The sequence below is a fragment of the Scleropages formosus genome, chromosome 3 (genome assembly GCF_900964775.1).
Source record: "Scleropages formosus chromosome 3, fSclFor1.1, whole genome shotgun sequence".
Classification (NCBI taxonomy): domain Eukaryota; kingdom Metazoa; phylum Chordata; class Actinopteri; order Osteoglossiformes; family Osteoglossidae; genus Scleropages; species Scleropages formosus.
In genome coordinates, this window is record NC_041808.1 from 25,279,891 (window position 1) to 25,299,551 (window position 19,661).

Consider the following 19,661-nt stretch of genomic DNA (forward strand, 5'->3'; position numbering starts at 1 on the left):
GTAAATCTATATAGAAGCAGACGGCAGGCCCCAAGCTCAGTGAGCTCTGCAAATTATGCAAATGACTTCTCAGTTGGATATTGAGCAGTACTTACTGCAGGTCGCATACTCGGTTTTGTCAAATGGAAGGTAAACTTAGGATCAAGGAATTGACTCTGTCCGGGTCAAAACAGCCTGTAGGGCATCAGTCATGCTAACAATGAGCACCAGGTGGTGTAGTGGTTACAGCTGTTGCCGTTAGACTTCAAGGATCCAGATTTGAATCATACTTCCCGTTGCAGTATCCTCAAGCAAAGTGCTTACCCTGCACTGATACAGTAAAAGTTACACAGCTGTACAGCTGTATACTGTTGATGAAAGTGGCAGTTGAATGAATATCGTAAAGGCAGTCATGGGGTTGGAGGAGGTGCAGTCACATACTCATGGTTCACCTGGGTGTGTTACAGGGAAAGAGGAAGAAACGGAAGCGGGAGAAGCTCCAGGAATCTGCATCAGGTAGCTAACTCCTTGCTCTGTCCTCAAAGTTGCTTTTCAGTAAACTTATTTCTTAAATCAGAATGAAACATAGATAGATAGATAGATAGATAGATAGATAGATAGATAGATAGATAGATAGATAGATAGATAGAGACAGCCAGGTGAGAAGATCCCATCTTATTATTCTGGGCCTCTAGTCTGCTTGTCATAGTTATCCATCCTAAATCAATACATCCAGGTTGCTGCTCAGCACACTTTAGCCCTGATGGACAAGGTGGTTGGTTCTCCTGGTACAGGTAGCCAGTGGCACATGCAGGCTATTTGCTGGCGAGCTCATCCTGTCTCCCACCTGCCCCTCCCTGTCTCTCACACCATGGCTTTGGGATTAGTTGGCAAAGAGGTCAGCCAGGAGGCAGGACAAAGACACACTTTTGCAGCTGGCACTTCACTGCCCTTAGCATCACTCTGCACAGCCAGCCCACCTCTGCAGATGTGTATGCACATATTTGTTGTATTCAATCTGTAATGTTTACAGTGAACGCAATGAGCAAGTACCCTCCGATGCTGGCTGACATTGGCGCATCAGGTGTGGAGCACAGAATGCATTATAGCAGAAAGTAAAATTAAAAGACCACATTTCCTGCAGGTACAGGCCAGAGGATGAAAACAGCTTACATCTGAATTATGGTAAGGAGATGTTCATTACATTATTCCCCTGTTGTGTTTGAAGCATCAAAAATGAAAGAATTAAAGACAAAAAAGCCTCGGACAACGTCACTTTGCCCTTAAACTGTTCCTGTACTGATGTCATAGCTGTCTTCAGTAATGTTTGTGCTCCCCTTGGTGACGACGCCTTGGCAGAAATATGCTCGATGAACACATGTGAACAAGGACACACATATTTATGTGTTCAGACATGAATATTCTATTTCTCTCTCAGTCACTTGCTCTCTGTTGTCCACTGCTCCCTCTCTATCCTGAGCGCACACATACTGTATATTTCCAAGAAATCCCATGGCCTGGCCTGAAACTCTGGTGGGGTGTCTCAGGAAATGTGCTCTTATGATGCAATTGTTTAATTTTCATGGCTTTCATGGCTTTCATGGCTAATTTGCATCTTTCTTCATTTTGTGGTTGAGCCAGAAGCCCCCAGCCTGTATTACGGAGGAGAGGCTCATGTGAAAGGGCAGTCCAGTTGCTGTGGGACCATCCGTGTGTTGTGTTGTGCATTGCATTGGTTCTTCGCTTGTGTGTCAGCACATGCTTTCTCAGCTGTGATTTCTAGCCAAAGAACAGAACTACGCAACAGAACACCTGCAGAAACCATTTATTCAGCTCTGCAGCAGAAACACATTTGTAGAAATTACATTTTTTTCTAATGCAAATGTCAGAGGTGATTGGATTTTCTTGGATGCGTTTCTACTCAATCAGTTGATGTTTGCTGTGTTCGCACAAATACTTGGAGAAGTTATTTGTTTCCATGTGCGGTTTAATGATTTGTCACGTCTGGCTCTTTGAACACTTGAATTCAAAGCTTGGCACGTTTTGTTTTTGGTTTTTCCATTTTGCTAGGTTTTCATAAATCCAAAATACAAGGAAAGAGGAGTATATCTACTAAAACTCTTATCCGATAATTAATGACACCGAGCAGAGTTTGGATTGACGCCCTTACTGAATGGTTGTGACAACCTTAAACTAATAAGCAGGCAAAAAAGCAAGAACTGTGGACCAATTCAAAAGCATGCATTATCTGCAGATCCTTGAACTGGATTGAGGTTATCATGGCTTGGAATTCAGAAAACATCTGTAAATTTATCTTCTGTCATTTTTTTCAGTAATTTTTTGTATCTTGTCGTATTTGATTTGGTCCAACCTATGAAGTTATGATGAATCCTGTTCCATAATATTTATTTCTTTTATTTACAAAAGCAATGAAAGTTGAATTTCTTAAAATTGTTTATATTATTACTTCATTCATGGCTGTCTGTTTCACTCAGTTTGTGCTCAGCTAGCTGTCTGGATATGCCTTCGGATTCACTACCTTTATATTATTGTCACTCTAGTCATTATAAGGACCTTGCCTAAGGTTCCCTGTTGTTGCCACATTCTGTGTCTTCACTGAAACTTATTATAGCTTCAAAGGATGACATATTTTAAAGTATATTTGCAAAGACATATTACAAATGTGCCAATTTTGACAGATTTAATATATAAAACTGCATGTTTTTGTGCATAGTCATGTTGGTGTAGCACACAGCTGCATGGCATGACTGTTGTAGATCATAGTCTTTGACACTGATTCTCTTAAGGTTGCTGTATAAGGAGAATAAAAGCTTATACCTTCTATGGGAGCTAGTGAACCTTTTCACTTTATTTCACTTCATAATTCAAAAGCAGTACTGTTATTTCCACTGTATTGTTGGAGAGGCAAAGGGCCCTCTTTGCTACTGAGATAATGCTCCACAGTGAACTGGTACATGTGCACTTCAGAGCTCAAGTACCCAGTGCCCTGGGTTGCATCCGTGCGCACTGCTCTTGAGCAGGGGTCTTGAGCAGAAACCCCAGGACTGTAGCCATCTAGGAGGACAATGGATAGGAAGAGAAGAGGAGGAATGTTCAAGAGGTGTCTCTGGTGTTTGCAGCGGAGGGCTGCATGTGGAAGCTGAGCCCCCATCCTAACCAGGATCCCTCTCCCTCCCTCCCTCCCTCCCTCCCTCGCTCTGCCCCCACACACATTTTGAGAGGCAGTGCTGGCTTTGAAGCCAAGCCGGTGCAGAAGGAAGCAGTCGTCACGCTCTTTTGATCTCACCGCCCTTGGCCCGTGAGCTCGGGCCAGGCAGCGGCACGCTGCACTTGGCCCGGCCCCTGGCTCCCTCCTGGCCCCCAGCAGCACCTAAGATGTGGGCAGTCCCCCTCGAGGCTCTCCAGCGCATGCCTGCGGTTTGCCGGAGGGATCCTGACGGGACTTGCGCTCATGGGTATTACCCCTCAACCATTTACTCATGTTCCCCCAGCTCCAGCCCATCTTACTGGATCTCCCCACCCATTGTCTTTCTTTCTCCCTTTTGATTCTGTTTTTATCCAAGTTTTTCCCACAAGGGTCCCTGGAAAAATGGAAATGGTGGTTGTTGTTTTTTGCAAATTTAAACAATATGAGAAAGCAGCAGTCCTTTCTGATCAAGCACAAGTGGCTCAGCTTGCAGCTATAAGGCTCAACGTGATGTGGTTGGTTCTTAAAGGGGGAGCCAACAACAGAAAGAAGGAATAACAAGCCACAAACCAAAGACATTTACAGCCTGTGTGTGTGTTGTGCGTGCGTGGTAAACCAGCCGTTGTAGATGAGCATAAATGCAATACTACAACAACTGTAGAGTAATTGCACCGGAGGTGATGATTGTTGTCTTTTTTTGTGTTTGGTACGTTGATTGTGAAAGCAGAATGTTGCTGATAAAAACTGTGCAGGACAGAATCTGGCTCACTGAGGGGTGTGATGTGAGGAAGGCCTTTCAGTTTTCAGCAGTGATGTTCTCCGTCATCCTTATGCAGTTGGGGAGTGTTTCCTGGGGAGAATGTGGCGAGGCAGGTGGGCAGCGGGCCCCCAGACGAGAGGCGGTGCTTTGGTGAAGGACGGAATAGAGGGACGCGTGGGAGGCTACGCTAACCCCCACACTTCAAAGAGGGCCCCCCAGCACAGCAGCCAGGAGAAGCCGGACCTTGAAACAGAGGAGCGTTTCATTTCCTGACCGTCCGGTCAGCATTCCTGAGCGCTAATGGGGAGTAGTTCTTGAATCCTGGCGTTTGTGTCAGCTGGGCTGAGAAGCCACCCCTCCGAAGCCCCTTCCTCGACAGGAAGTGCACTGTTTTTCATCGGCGGCGAGAGGAAAGCCCAGCCCTGGACGGGCTGCTCCGAGGGGAGGCTTTGAACTCCTGGGATGAAAAGGGGCCGAGGATGAACATGAAAGCAGCGGGGTGCCCTCACCAGTGAGGCTGCTCACGTTTTCCCCCTGAATCACGGTCAGCTGGCCTCAGGAAAGCCACCCAGGTCCCCCACGTTTCATCCACATACACAAAAGCTGTCAAAGGGAAGAAGTATGACTCGGGCAAGACGTGTAGACACTCCTCATCCTGGTCCAAAGAGCATCTTTAGGTCTCAAAGTCTAAACTGAGACACACTTGAGATGCAATTCAGTACGTACTGCTGATTCGCAGCCGTAGCATTCGATTGCATATTTTTAACTGCGTTGTCTGGAAGGATGTGGGCGGTGCTAGCTGAGAGCTGAGTGGGGTTATAAAAAAATCATGCACGGCTTTTGATATTTGAAATAATATCAGCTGAAGTGTACACAACTGAACAGTTTCTTATAACTGAATTGTCTTACAAACTGGACAGTTTAAATCATGAAAACAGTTTAAAAGTGAATTATAATATTTTCTATACATTTGTTTAGCAGACACTTTTCTCCAAAGCAACTTCCAATGAACTCTATGTAGGGTTATCAGCCCACATACCTTATTCACCAAGGTTACTTACACTGTTAGATACACTACTTACACTGGGTCACTCATCCATACATCAGTAGAACACACACACTCTCTCTGTCACTCACACACTATGGGGGAACCTGAACAGCATGTCTTTGGAGTGTGGGAGGAAACCAGACCACCCAGAGGAAACCGACTCAGAGAGAACATGCAAACTCCACACTGACTGAGCGGGGATTGAACCCACATTCTCTCACACCACCCAGGTGCTGTGAGACTGCAGCACTACTTGCTGTGCCACCCCAAAACAATTTATAAAAGCTAAACCAAGACACAGTTGAGCTATTTTTTTTACCTATTTACACAGCTGCAGCACTTTAGAGTGAGTACCTTGCTCAAGGGTACTACAGCCACAAGGGAGATTTGAACCTGTGGATCCCAAAGCAGTAGTGCTAACTCCTATGCTACCAGCTGTCCCTATAGACCTTACAGGAATGTGTGGAGAAACACCCACTTTAAGTGACAGCCAGTTAGCAAAATGCTTGCAGATGGTTTGTGCTAATATAATTTACATTGCTTTTAATGTAAAATTTAAAACCAAAGCAGTTACTATTCAACTTAAATACAGGATTAATTAATTTAAATAATTATTTAACAAAAGCACACAAGGGTTGTAGGATCAGGAATGAAAACCACTGGCCTACTGTATTAACTGTGACCTACTTTTTTGGCCTTGAATTTCCAGTTTGTTACGCTATAATTCCTCATACTTTTTTTAAACACGCCTGTCCTCACTGTTAATTGAGCTGAATAAATAAACTGTTCTGTTTGATTTGAAGTGCATTGAACTCAATATTGCTTTTTATCCTTGGTTCATATTACATTCTGTATAGAACAGATCATTAATGAATCCAGATCATTATAGATCTTTTGATCAGCCTTTTTTTAAAGAGCAAACATTCATTTGACAATTAACTTGTTCTACAGTCTTCTTTTCTTTAAATGTTATGTCAGTTACATCACGTCTTAACTGTATTTTTTATTTTACATCATTGCAGATTAATAACAGTTCAGTGTGGTTTTCTCTCCAGTTTGTACACACTGTTGGAAAAAGTTTTATTTTTTGGTACTTTACTGGGTGCAGATTCACTGCTCCTTAATTACATTGTATTTATTTTTCTGGCACTTCTCTCCAAAGCAACTTAAAGTGTTCAGCTACTTACAGTTGCTTGCCCATTGACAAAGCAGGGTAATTTTTACTATATTAGTTCAGGGTAATTGACTTGATCCTGGGCACTACAGCTGGAAGTGTGATTTAAAACTTGGGTTCTCTGAGTACAGGGCAGCAGCTCTAACCACCACACCACCTACTGCAACATCTGTAGCCCTCCTGGTATCACTGACAATCCATCCAGCTCAAATGATTTGTTTGAACCCCACAAATACTTAATTTTCTCACCTTTCTGTCAACAAGAGCTTTGTTCATAACTGAGTCTCCTAAATTACATAAAGAAACTAGAAAAGAGATTATTTGCTGCATGAGATGTCAGTGTGTGTGTGGATGGGTTGATTTTACACATTAAAATGCACGCTTTTGATTTAATTACGTTTTCTGCGGTATAGCCGTGCTTCATGCGAAAACCTTTCTGTTGTGTTTTTTTGTCCTCGATCTGGTGCAGGAGACAAACGAGGAACCACTCTGTCTGCATACAAGGCAAAGGCATCAGCTACAGGGCCTCTTTTGAAGGTAGAAGCCTGTTAGACCCCAGAGCCCCCACCCAGCACGTGGTCCGCAGAGACGTCCAGCGCTTGACAACATCCTTCGCCTTGCAGTCACCGCTTCGGAGGCAGCCGAGCCACAGAGACAGTTAGAGCTGCAGCACTCGTCACCAGTGCGTTTCACACATCAACAGGAACACAGGATCGCAAAATCGAGCCATCGCAGTCGCCGTTTGCTGTAGCAGCGTTCCGTCGGTCTTGTCCAACTTGCTGTTTCACCCTGATCTCTTCTCTTGTCGAACCCACGGATCTCCACAGCCACACGCCACATCCAGGAAGAAGTCCAACGCTCGTTTTACCTCTCTTGGACCGCAGAACACTGAGGAAGTTGGGTGTCACAGAAGAAAGATCCTCACACAAAACTGCTATACAGGGACAAGAAGGTGCAACATGAGCAATTCCTTTTCTTAATTTTTAAAATTTATTTTGAATGCTTTTTATATTTTTTATTTTTGGATGTATATTTTGTGGTTGTTTTTTTAATTTTTATATTTGAATATATATATAAATATATATATATATATGAAACAAATAAGCTTTGGAGAGGTCAAAGCCATTGTTTTTGTGTTTCCAATAAAATGTGTGGAAAGAGCAAAAGGCTTCTTTTGATAACTATTTGTAAGAAATGGTGACACCCCCGGTTTTGTTCAAAATGTACTATTGAGTTCAGTAAAAAACCATTGCAGGATATGTTAGCTACCTTTTTTATATTTTTTTAAAGGCAATATTTGAACACAGCTGTAAGAGTAGGTGCTGAAAAGCCTATATTTTCTTGTTCCAAATGCATAAATGAGCAAAACTATTACACATAAATATATTTATCCCAGCCCTTGGTGTCTTTCTTTTCATGTATGTCTTGTTTCTTGTAGCGAGCAGTGTGATCATAGGCCATTTTAACTCCAAAACCGCATTTCTGTAAGATTTTAATATTATCACTTCTTTTACCTTTTTAACATCACTGTCAAAATTGGCACTGCACTTCGCTTCCAAGTGGTTACATTTTAAATGTTTTAAAAAAGATTTTTTTAAGAAAATAAAAACTGCTTTGACTGAAACTTGACTAAACTTGGTAAGTCAATGGACCTCAGAATGTCTCAGGCTTTTCTTCACTTTATTTTTGTTCTAAAATAATGCCAGAAGATGCAGTATAGGCAGGAAAAAAGTGTGAACGCAGTATATAACACAATGTTATTTTGTCCCTAGATTTTTCTCATTAATTAAACCATTATTTGGATAGAGAACAACATCACCACACTTGAACTGTTGGACTACTTTTCTGACAAAGAAAGAAACAAACAAACCTATAAAAATGTGGAAATGCAAAGGATTATGGTAATAACCCAAGAGCTGGGACTCTTTAGGGTGTAACTGAACAGCCCTGCTTTGCACACATCCTTGAGTAATAATTTAAAATACACGTTAAGGCATAACATGCTACAATTGCAAGTGTATTTAAAGCGATAAAAACCACCCATCCTTCGATGAAACATCTACAAAACGTTTCTTGAATAGCAGTTATGTTTCTGACCTTTAACGTGTAACAACAGGACAGGAACATAAGGTGCAGAAGTTTCAGTTTCAGACAGGGAGTTTAATAGAGCTTTGTCACATAAAAAGATTTTTTTACTGTTTAAGTAACTGGAGTAGGTAGTGCGTTCACTGTTATGACTAATTCCAAATGTGGCAAACAAATATTTTAAGTGAAGAAATCAAAATTAACCAGTGTAACCAGGAGAAATGTGAAGAGTGACTGCCGTAGCTACCAGTCATTAGTGGAAATGAGGTAAAAAAGAAAAAAAAAGCTCAAATGGACTGCGGCGTTGTATATGCATCTTTCAGAGAAAAAAAAAGAAAAACTACATGCTGAGATCAAAGAGGGATGCAGTCATAAGGGGGAAATTAGACTTGTGCATTATCTGCGAACAACTGATAAGAGAACCCATGATATGCATTGAGCACATCCAGGGAGCAGGTGTAAAGAAGGAAAAAAATACATGAAGGGACCCAAAACAAAGCCTTGGGGGACACCACAGAGACGGTAATAAGGAGAGAGCGAGAGCAGTAATCTAGAAGATGAATAGAGTCCTATCAACTATATAAAAGGAGAGCCAATAGCAGGACAACCCAAACTGTAAGATGTATAGAAGACAGACAACATCCTCTATTATGGAATACCAGGATTGGTGTCTGCTAGAGGAAACCAGCAATTCCACGACTGCAGTTATTATTGGCGCTCATTTTGATGGCGGTTTTCTATTTTAAATGACATCACTGCGGATCCTTGTAGATCCATACGGGATCATGTACTTCTTTGCGATTTTAAGCAGGTAGCACAGTGGCGAGCGTGTGTACCTGAAGGACTTCGGCTTGAATCCCACCTCCTGCCATAGCACCCTTGACTGAGGTACTGCCTCGGAAGTGAGAGTAAAAATTACCCAGCTGTATAGATGGACAAGTTGCTTCACATTTTAAGTGGCTTTAGTGCAAAATGTCCATTAAATTAATAAATAAAATGTTAAGCACTCCTCATGTCAGGGACGATAGAAGTGTTGCTGAGTTCCTCCAGTACCATGGTAAACTAGAGCCATATTAAAACTGAAAGAATTCTTGATCAGCAGTGGTCAGCCCACTTGCACCATTACATAACTGCTCACTCTTCTGGCAATTTCCAGCTGGCCTTCAAAGAGAATGCATGATTTCATTATTCACTAGACTTTGAGTTCTGCGGATTCGTGTTTTTGCTCTCAGGCTCTGCTGAGTCCAACCAGAACCAGACCCTGCATCTCAACTACAGCGGAGGTACAAACGTGCTGCTGTATAAAGAAGAAGAAATACTAATTTACTAATTTACATTCCTGCCTTCTTTTCTTCCCCTTCCACTATATATTAATTAAAACAACTTGAAATTAATATAAATACAGTTCTGATAGAAATAGCCAGTCCACTACAGGAATGAAGCTCTTTGTGTGCAGTTACGTCATACAGTCCATAGTTTAGTACATCATGCTCAAAGAGAAACAGCTACAGTAGGACTTGTCAACAAACAGGATTTGTAAACATTAAACATGAAAAATTTAATGAACATGAAAACAAACTTTTTCATGACTGTCCTGTATGATCAAACTGTCATAACTTTTATGTACAAATTTACTGTTTTGCCAGTAGATTCACAAGGGGAACAATGTGCGATAATTACAGGAGTACTGGCAATTTCCGGAACAGGGGTAGTACCATGGTATTACATCATGAATGCTTTGCAATTCTTCAGTTGCCTGAAGAGTGTGAACCAGTCAGTAACCAAATGCAGAAAGCGGTTGAAATTCTTCCAAAAGTTACTCACTAGAATTTAGAGAAGGGCTGAACTTCAGGTTCTTGAGGACCATGACAGGAAGGAAGAATTATCCATGAGCAGAGGACTCAGAACATTGTACTATTCTTCTTCTTATTATTATTATTATAAATAATAATAATAATAATTTACAGAACATACATGTAGAAAACAAACACCCAGCTGAGTGTGTAATTGTAATTCTACTTGTTTCTTTGTGACTTCAGCTGGCATAAGGGAGAAAAAAATGTAAGAAATGTTTGAACATGTACATGTTTTGCGCACAACTGCATTACTGAGAATAACCAAGTACATTACAGTACAGTCACTGATTCATAGAATAAGGGAACAAAAAGCTCAGAATGGCAAATTACAGTTCTTGCATTTGTTGCATCATAGTGCCTTCTTGTGTAGAGATGTTTCAACTGCACTCGGAGGCCCCAAAGCACTTCTTTCCACATGACCTCCTTCATGCTCAAAAACTTTTCTCTTATTTGCAATGGAACAGGACACTGCATTATTATTATTATTATTATTATTGTTGTTGTTGTTATAACATAATATAATATAATTTTTAATTACCAACATCTGTTTAGGCTTTGAAGGGGGGGCGCGGTGGTGCAGTGAGTTTGACTGGGTCCTGCTCTCCAGTGGATCTGGGGTTTGAGTCCTACTTGGGGTGCCTTGTGATGGACTGGTGTCCCTTCCTGGGTGTGTCCCCTCCCTCCTCCAGCCTTGCGCCCTGTGTTGTCGGGTTAGGCTCCGGCTCCCCACAACCCTGCACGGGACAAGCGGTTTGTGTGTGTGTGTGGGCTTTTATGCTAAAGTTGTTTGAAAAAGTCATCTGCCTAAAGTGATTTTGCAGGATAGATTTATAAACCTGCTAAGTGTGCAGTGTAACATACAAGTTCATGGAACGGTGTGCATTCAACCATTCAGGAAATTTTTTGACGCAAACATTCGTCTCCTCCTATATTCCTTTTAAACCATATCTCAGATTTGCTGATTACTGATTGCTCTCACAAATCTGACATTTCATCTGCATGATCATTTAAATCCATTCTGCAAAGCCTGGAAACCCTCTTGAATTTTCCTAGATGGAATCACATAGCCACCCTTGTGAAATACTGTAACCTTATGACCTTGCATTTTATTAGGCACATGGATGTATTTGCAGTTTCTCCACATCCTGTGCTCTTCTCTTATTAATCACCCAGCCAAAAAAAAAAAAAAACACAGTACGTTACACTCTGTGCACATACATGTATTATCTGCAATATCAACTTACTAACTACAGACAGTAGTGCACAAAAAAAAATTTCAGCCTGTTTGATTTTTCCTCATCTATGTGACAGGTGTTGCCACCTTATTTCCCATAACAATAAAAAATAAACACTGGAAAGACAGAAGTCTAGTAAGAAATCAGTAAATGTCCTGCAAGTGATCTGGCTCACGAAGAATGCATCGGTTTGGCTGTAACTGGAACCCTCGAGGTGCGAAGGCGACCTTTGGGCAGAAGGATGAACTCAGGGGATGACCGTACGTTCCAGAAAAGAAGCCCGTGGACACCTCTCCCCCACATGCCCATATCCCCCCCAAAGTCCTGCATATTTATGTCCTCCTTCACAATCGCGCTCCTAGGCTCAGCGTCAGATGCCGTCTCCATCTCATCGTTGTACCGACCCATTTTCCGAACAGAATCCCGAGGCGCAGAAAAGCCTAGAGTAACTCAAGTGGAGGAACATCTCGTAAATGAACTGAAAGCTAGTGCAACATGTGACATGTGACCCAGCTGTGCTGCAGTGGAAAGTCTGCAAAGTGATCATGCTGACCCTGTAAACTGCTTATCTCACTCACACACACACACACACACACACAGGGACACGAGGTATTAGCTTGAACCACTGGCCACAACCAGCTGTTAGTACAGTTCAACAAATATAAACGCCCCACTGCCCCGTGTGTGCTATTTTCTCCAAACCAACCACCTAACCCCCCTCCCGTGTACAATGGGTCGCAAACAGGGTCTCATTAACGTCGCTTGATGTTGGGTGCGAGCCCTCCAGGAGAGACTAGACCCATATGAAAAGTCCAAGCACACGCTGCAGTGCACAACCGGTCTAATACTGCTAATCCTAAAATGTACAAGAATCCTACTCGCCTGGGTTATCAGTAGAGGGAGAAGCCAGAGCTCAGCCAGAGACAGGGAGGACTTTAGGGGGTGGGAAGGAAGGGACCAATCAATGGGCCCATGTGAAGGACCCATTAAAGCCAAACATCTCCCATGAGCTTATGGGTTCTGCCTGTGGCGCCATCAGTGACCCCACAGGCGGAACCCATAATTCAGGTGGAGTCTCTAACAAAGCAGCTCATCTACTTCTATTTGACTTTCTAAAAGCAAGAAAAGATGATACTGAGGAACAGCTATCTGTCTGTCTTCAGTTGTTTATAATATTGTATGTTTCTGGTATTTTCCTTGTACTGTCATTCAAAATAAAATCATGTGTGTTCAAGGCTTCTCCCAACCAGTGGTAAGAACATCATGCATCGCATGTTGAAAAATCAGACATCGTTGATGGTCAAATTTAATTGTTTATTGTAGTACAGCAGCAGATGAAGCAATAAAAACAGAACGCGTCTGTCATCTTTATAAGTGAACAACTGCAAAGAGCACTTCAGTGTTTAGCCTGATTTTACCAGAGTGCCCGAGCACCATTGATATGTTTGTCCCCCCACAACGATTCTCGAAATGAAGAAAAAAAACACACAGGTCTTTGCATCCTGAATGCCATATACCTAAAGAATCATTAAGGTGCATATTTACTGACTTCTTAACACAAAGTGCTCAAAAGATACCTTTGAAGTTATATATATTTTTTGCAAGTCTTTAAGAGCAGTTTCTGAATATACGTATTTACAGATATAAGGACACTTGTTATAAGACGGTAAAATTATCGTAGGCTTTTTTTTTTTTTTTTTTAAGTATAGGAATATTAATCAATCAGAAATGGAGGTACTTGCAGGTACTTTAGACACATTCCCAGGAACTACTTGCTTAGTCCTTAGTACAGCATATTTATTTTAACTTCAGAAACTATGTTCCTTGGTATTTAATAAGACTGAAATTTATAGACCCTTTTAAAAAGATAAAAATAAAGATATGAAAGGCTGTTCTACATGCCTTTACTTAAACTAGCCTGTAAAGTACTAAGACAAATTAAATGCCTTTCACAAGTAGAACTGTATTCACTTAAACAAAATTCTGGTATGATTCCTGAACACAAAAACTAAATTTCCCTCAAAAAATTATAGTCTTTTCCTTAACAGTACAAAACTGTTCTGCAACTCGATTTGGTTATCTTAATTAAGACAAGTAAACATTTTACTTTAATATTACAGGATTTTTCCCTTGTTGCCCATAAAGAACCATTTTCCAGAGCACAACACTTTTAAAAGACTCAATTTAACATGCCTCCGATCGATCCCTGCCCACATAACCTGCGGTGACTCCAGTGGACATTGACACTGTCCACCGCAGCATCAAAAGGGTAAATAAACACTCCTTGGCTCATCTGCACCAAGGCCCTTTGGGACAATGACATAGCCACAAGGCTGCCATTAGTGGGCAGCAGGCAACAGGCAGCGTTCAGCGGGCAGTCACGCACACGTTGAACGGCCATGGGGCCAGGGTGAGGCCGAACTTGCCGTCCATGGGGGGCGGCTGCGCTCCTTCTGGAAGCCTGAAGCTGAAGGCCTGCATCAGGGTTGAGAACATGAGGAAGAGCTCCATCTTGGCCAGCTGCTCGCCCATGCACACCCTGCGCCCTGGAAAGATAAAACACGGCACTTCTTGCTCAGCTGTTCGTCACGTCTGTGACGCTCTGCAAACTACACACTTCTTATGTGTCATATGTGCTATACTGAAGTACTATGTACTATATTAAAGTGCTTGTGTTGTCCTGCAGGGATCAACAAAGCGTGTGTCTCTCTCTCATTCTGATCATTACTGATGGCACTACATTCTGTTCTTCTTGCGCTCCTGGTCTGACGGAAGTTACTCTTGGAACAGTAATTTTATTATAATATTTAATATATAATATCTATTTAATTTAAAAAGAGAACAAAACTGGTGCAAACATAAAAACAGAATCTGAGCGGTCATTCTAACATATCATACATTTGGTCGCGCCTGCCCCCCCTTAATTTTGAAGTAAAACATTTTATTTATATATAACCACATTGGTAACAGATTTTAATAAAATTGATGTTGTGTATTTACAGTGGCATCCTTTCAGAAATACATTGAAGTAAAGTTACCACTTCAACAAACTGTGTTTAATTTTACCCCACATGCTACCTGTGCGGACAAAAACAACCTGTGACCCTAACAAGAGGGAGGAGGATGGTGCAAAGGGCAAAACGCTTCCTTCCAATTCACAATGTTACGTATTTAGAAAATCACTTTGTCTAAATTAAGTGATTTTTCTTTAAATATTTGAATTAATTTTGCTGATTAATAACCACTTCTTTCAGATTTTTAATTATAGAAAACTTATTAAAAATAACACTGAGATGCAGTGGACTGTCCAGGCATTCCAGTATCTGGTCACGCGCATATGAATTGTATATGAACAAAGCTGTTGGTCATTACAGTTGTTAAGTAGAGCAGGTGACAGTTCAGTGTAAAACACTCAAGTTACAGCAGCAGCACATTCGCTCTTATCCAGTTCTCAGGTGCAGGAAAAACATGGGCATTTACCTGTGCCAAATGGAATGAAGAACTCTTTTCGATTCACTTCTCCGTTTTCATCAAGGAACCTGTAGGGATTGAAGACATCCGGTTTTTCCCACAAAGTGGGATCCCGGTGCACCGCCCACAGGTGTGGGAAAATCACCGTGCCTTTGGGGATTGTGTATCCACGAAACTCTGAAAGTAAATTCGAGAAAGGAGGCACAACTGAACTTATATGTTAATTCACGTGATGACAGGCTCGGCGTTAACAGACTGTCTAGGTCATATGCTTCCATATCTTATATATGGATGATTATCAATACCACAGCACACCATCTCTGGAAAAGACCAATCAAAATGTTCACGGCATCAATTCGACGTTGAAAGAATGTTCCCTAGGACAAATCTGGGCACATTAGCATTAGTATAACATTTAAGGACAGGATCCAAACACTGAGTGTTCACCTGTGGTCTCCGAAGCCATGTGCGGTATGGATAGAGGAACGACCACGGTCATCCTCTGCACCTCCATGAGGGTGGCCTCTGTGAATGGCAGCCTGGCTTTGTCAGTCAATGAGGGGGTCCTGTCTGGTGGCACCACAGAATCAATCTCCTTCTGGACCTTTTCTGCAGCAAACACATTGACCAAAAACATGAAAATGCTTGGCATACAAGATGTACCCACACACTGTTGGCCATTGTTGCATAAAAATAATAATAATAATAATAATAATAATAATAATAATAATAATAATAATAATGCCTAGAAAGAACTATTGTGTTTTTTTCTGCAGTCCATGCTAAAGGTTGCATATTATAACGGTTGGAAAAAACCATATACCATGTATTATGCATAATATACACACACACACACACACACACACACACATATATATATACACAGATGTGTTGGCACAAATTCACACTGCTGATAAGGATTATTTGGTGTGCTCTGCATGCTTCTATTAATATTGTGTGCAACACTCTTTGATGAGCAGATGAAGAGCTGTTTGGACACCTTGCACTTCTGGGTACAGACTCATGTAGAGCAGGATCCAGAGAAGCGTGTTGGTGGTGGTGTCGGTGCCGGCAATGAAGAGGTCCCCGATAATATAGAGGAGGTAATCCTCAGTGAAGCTGTTCCCTCCGGAACTCGCGGTCTCCTGATTCTGCGTCGCCTCGGTGAGATACATGTCGATGAGGTCCCGAGGGTTCGCGGGGTCCAGAGTGCTCTTGTGCTGGGTGATGATTCCCTTCAGGAAGCCTACGATGCGGGACTCCACATTGCGCACCTCCTTGAAGACGCCAAAGGGCAAGTAGTAAAGCCAGGGGAACGCGTTGATGAGCAGGGCCGGGCTGTTCATCACCACCTCGAGCCCTCGGGACATGAGGTCCAACATTAGGCGGAACTCTTCATCCTTGTGCTGGAAGCGGCGCCCGAAGCTGATGGAGCAGATGACGTTGGACACGGCGCCGTTGATGAGAGGAGCCGGATTGATGGCGCCGCCCTCGGCGCTCAGCCGCAGCAGCTCCTGCTTGACAAAGGCAAGCTCCTCGTGGATGACCGGCTCCAGGCTCAGCTTGCCGAAACCGAAGCTGCGCAAGGCGGCGTGGCAGAACTTCCGCTGCTGCCTCCAGACGGGACCGTAGGGCGCAAACACAATGCCTGCAGCGAAGCGGAAACATGAGCACATCGAGCTGCACCTCGCAAGGACATTTACACATATTTATTTAACTGATGTGTTTCCCCAAAGTGACACGATCCACCCTTTTATAGAGCTGCACAGTTCTTACTGTACCAGTTCACGGTAAGTACTTTGATCAAGGGAACTGCAGCAGGAAGTGGGGTTCAAACCCTGGTCCTCGACCCGCTGCTGTATGCATTTAGAAAATGGTTTTAAGTTACGAAGATGACATGATGAATGCTGTCACTCAGTCCCTCACTATCATTAAGTGGTGGTGAAGGGTCAGGCTGGTCCAGGGCCTATTCCTAAAGCAGAGGGTGTGAAGCAGGGTACAGTATGGACATACTCTACTTAAAACCATTTTCTAAATGCATACAGCAGCGGGTCGAGGACCAGGGTTTGAACTCCACTTCCTGCTGCAATTCCCTTGATCAAAGTACTTACCCTGATAGAGTTAACACCCTGGACACCTAGCAGTCTCTCTCTCTCACACACACACACACACACACACACACACACACACACACACACACACACACAAAGCTGGCAATTAGAGTCCTCAGTTCCCTTGCAACACCCGCCAGTGAACTGTTACATTAATAAATGTTCATTAGTGTAGCACAATGCCCTGAGAAGCAGCCGCACTTCGGGATTCGGCTGGAGCGCTACTCGCTGTTTGCCGCGCACACGTCACGTAGCAGCGCGAGACGCAACGCAAAGACAGAAGCGCGAGCGCGCGGGAGCAGCCGAGCAGCAAGGCGCGCACCTCTGCGCTTCGTCAGGATGGTGACGATGGGCACGTCGGGTCTGTCGGAAAACACCTCGGCCCGGTTGGTGAGCGCATCCCGGATGGCCTCGTACTCGGTGAGGATGACGACGAGCTGGCTGCCCACGAACACGCTGTACATGGGGCCGTACACCTCCGACTGCTTCATGAGGATCACCTGCGGCGAGGGCGGCGCGCGCTGCGCGGACACGCGCTCCAGCCACCGAGTGCCCCCCAGCCGCGTTATAAGGTAGTCCGGGAGGAGGAAGAATGCGCAGTTGCCTATGAGGGGCAGGGGCTTCGGCCCCGGGGGGATGTTCGCGTACCTCCTGCTCTGGCGGCGGCGCACCACGTACAACAACACAGATACGAAAACGGCCAGAGCCACCATGGCCGTCCGGATGCCCAAGGAGGAGAGCTTAACGCCATAATAAAGCTCCTGCCACAGCTCCGCGGACGCCATCATCACGTCTGCTCGCTGCGGGCCGACGAGAAAAGTCCGTGAGGAGCAGCGTTAACGGGCGAACACGGTGCAGTGAAGGAGCCGCGAGCTCCTCCCTGCCCGTGCCACAGATACTGTTTATTTTGACGGTGTTTCGAGACTTCGCGATTCCGGCTCCTCCCTACGTATTGTCTCATTGGTTACGGTAGCTGTGACGTTACATATGGGCGGGAGATAGCGGTCGCCTCAACCAATCCGAGAGAGAGATGACAAATGTAAGAATACAAAACAAAACAGAGGAAAACAAAGCAAAGTTAATTGAAATACATTTATTCTTTTAGCTGACGCTTTTCTGCAAAGCGACTTACAGTGTTAAGGTCACAGTTATTACAAGGTTACAGTTATTTACTCGTTTATACAGCTGGGTAACGCTACTGGTAAATAAAATAAAGGTTACTCAAGGCTGAACTACTGCAGCCGCAGGCGGGGGATCGATCGAACCTTCGACCTTTGGGTCCAAGCCAAGGGCAACAGTCATAATTACTATGTTACCAGCTGTCCCCAAATAAAAACAAAGTTACTGAAGAAACAGCGAGCACCGCTCTACACAATTCAAGCGCCATTAACCAATGAGCACATAGCATGAGGAACGATGGAAGGGCGATACTGGCGCTTGATAAAGTAACATCGTCATGATGATGTATTCATTTTAAAATTTAAAATAAAAAAAAAAGTATGAGCTGGAAACCTTAAATTTAGTGCCGGTCACGCCATGATACCGCGAATTGAGAGAACACGCGCTTGAACCACGGGAATACACAGTTCGTCTTTCTTTATCGGTAATAGTGCTTACAGCGCATAATTGTTGGCAGATCCCCAGCTAACAGTACTGTCCTGATGTTTCTCATTTTTCTCTGTTACCAAGAATAAAAGCCCCATCCCCTGTGGACGTACTTTCTCCAGCTGATCTGCTGTATGAAACGCTGAAAAAAGTACTTTAAAAGTGATTCATTAATGCACTCGTTCAAAAAATGAATGCGCAAAAAAAAAAAAAAAAAAAAAAAGAAAAAACAAACAAAATCACTGACACTGGCATATACTTTGAATTAGCAGTGATGGGTGTGCGAGTGGAAAATACAGAGCCATCCAAGATAAATCTGTTTAAATAGCTCACTTTACTTTTTAACAATCATTAAGTTTACACAGGCAGATAAATAACAATGAATGACAAAACAACATTTCAAGTCTAAATCTTATAAGTGTGTGATCTTTGGATTTATGCAATTATCACTGACAGTATTATTTGAAGGCACATGACAAAAAAATCCGATTTCATGGAAAACCAATGTTTTCTCTGAAGTATAACAGTGCAAACTTTTCTGACGTTCTATTGTACAATTCAGCATAATTTGTCAGTTCAATCTTCACTGTAATATACAGTACACCAGAGTTCTGTAACACTTTAGATTACCCAGCCTTGAAACCCTTCAAACCACAAGCTCTTTCATAACACCATCTAAAGAGAACCTCCTATACTTGTGTTTACTCATACATTTTACAAAATACACTCAGTAAAGAGTATGACATCTCTTTAGTACACTTTACCAACAACTTCCATGTTAGCCAGTGTTAAAACAAGACTTTTTTTTTTTTTTTTTTTAAGTAGTCATGGCTTGTACTAAGTAACTGCTCATGTAAGGAGTATAAAGTCGATATGTCCTGTGGGGAAAAAATGTCACTAGTTTTAATTTTAAGTAATTAAAGTATTAAGTATTTGAGTAAAACCAAAAGAGAAGGACTTATTTAGGAAAAAACAATGACACTTTTTCTGAAATTAAAGTTTAAACATACAAATTAGCCAACAATATAGTCACCTTGTTTATTTCTAATCAGTAGTCTAATATGCAATTTGTAACACTGTAAAATATAATGCATATTTGGCAAAAAGATCAAAGAACAATGTAAAATTT

At 42.7% G+C, this 19,661-nt stretch overlaps 2 protein-coding genes across 3 annotated transcripts in view; one reads left to right on the forward strand and one right to left on the reverse strand.

The window, feature by feature from the left end:
- Positions 1-7,128, forward strand: part of LOC108936677 (lymphoid enhancer-binding factor 1-like) — a 37,376-nt gene extending 30,248 nt beyond the window's left edge. The window contains exons 10-12 of one of the 2 annotated variants that reach the window (XM_029250516.1): positions 447-495; positions 1,124-1,164; positions 6,639-6,716. In XM_029250516.1, coding sequence (XP_029106349.1) covers positions 447-495; positions 1,124-1,158 — 84 coding nt within the window. In that variant the 3' untranslated portion in view covers positions 1,159-1,164; positions 6,639-6,716. Of the gene's footprint in view, positions 1-446; positions 496-1,123; positions 1,165-6,638 lie in introns of both variants that reach the window. The other variant, XM_029250515.1, reaches the window with a different exon arrangement.
- A 5,516-nt stretch (positions 7,129-12,644) lies between these two features.
- cyp2u1 (cytochrome P450, family 2, subfamily U, polypeptide 1) lies at positions 12,645-17,847 on the reverse strand. Its single transcript, XM_018756151.2, has 5 exons — positions 17,250-17,847; positions 15,817-16,464; positions 15,264-15,425; positions 14,826-14,993; positions 12,645-13,891 (listed from the first exon to the last, which is right to left on the reverse strand). The coding sequence occupies exons 1-5, from the start codon at positions 17,713-17,715 to the stop codon at positions 13,713-13,715; spliced, it is 1,623 nt and encodes a 540-aa protein (XP_018611667.1). The 5' UTR covers positions 17,716-17,847; the 3' UTR covers positions 12,645-13,712.
- Between the last annotated feature and the right edge of the window lie 1,814 nt (positions 17,848-19,661).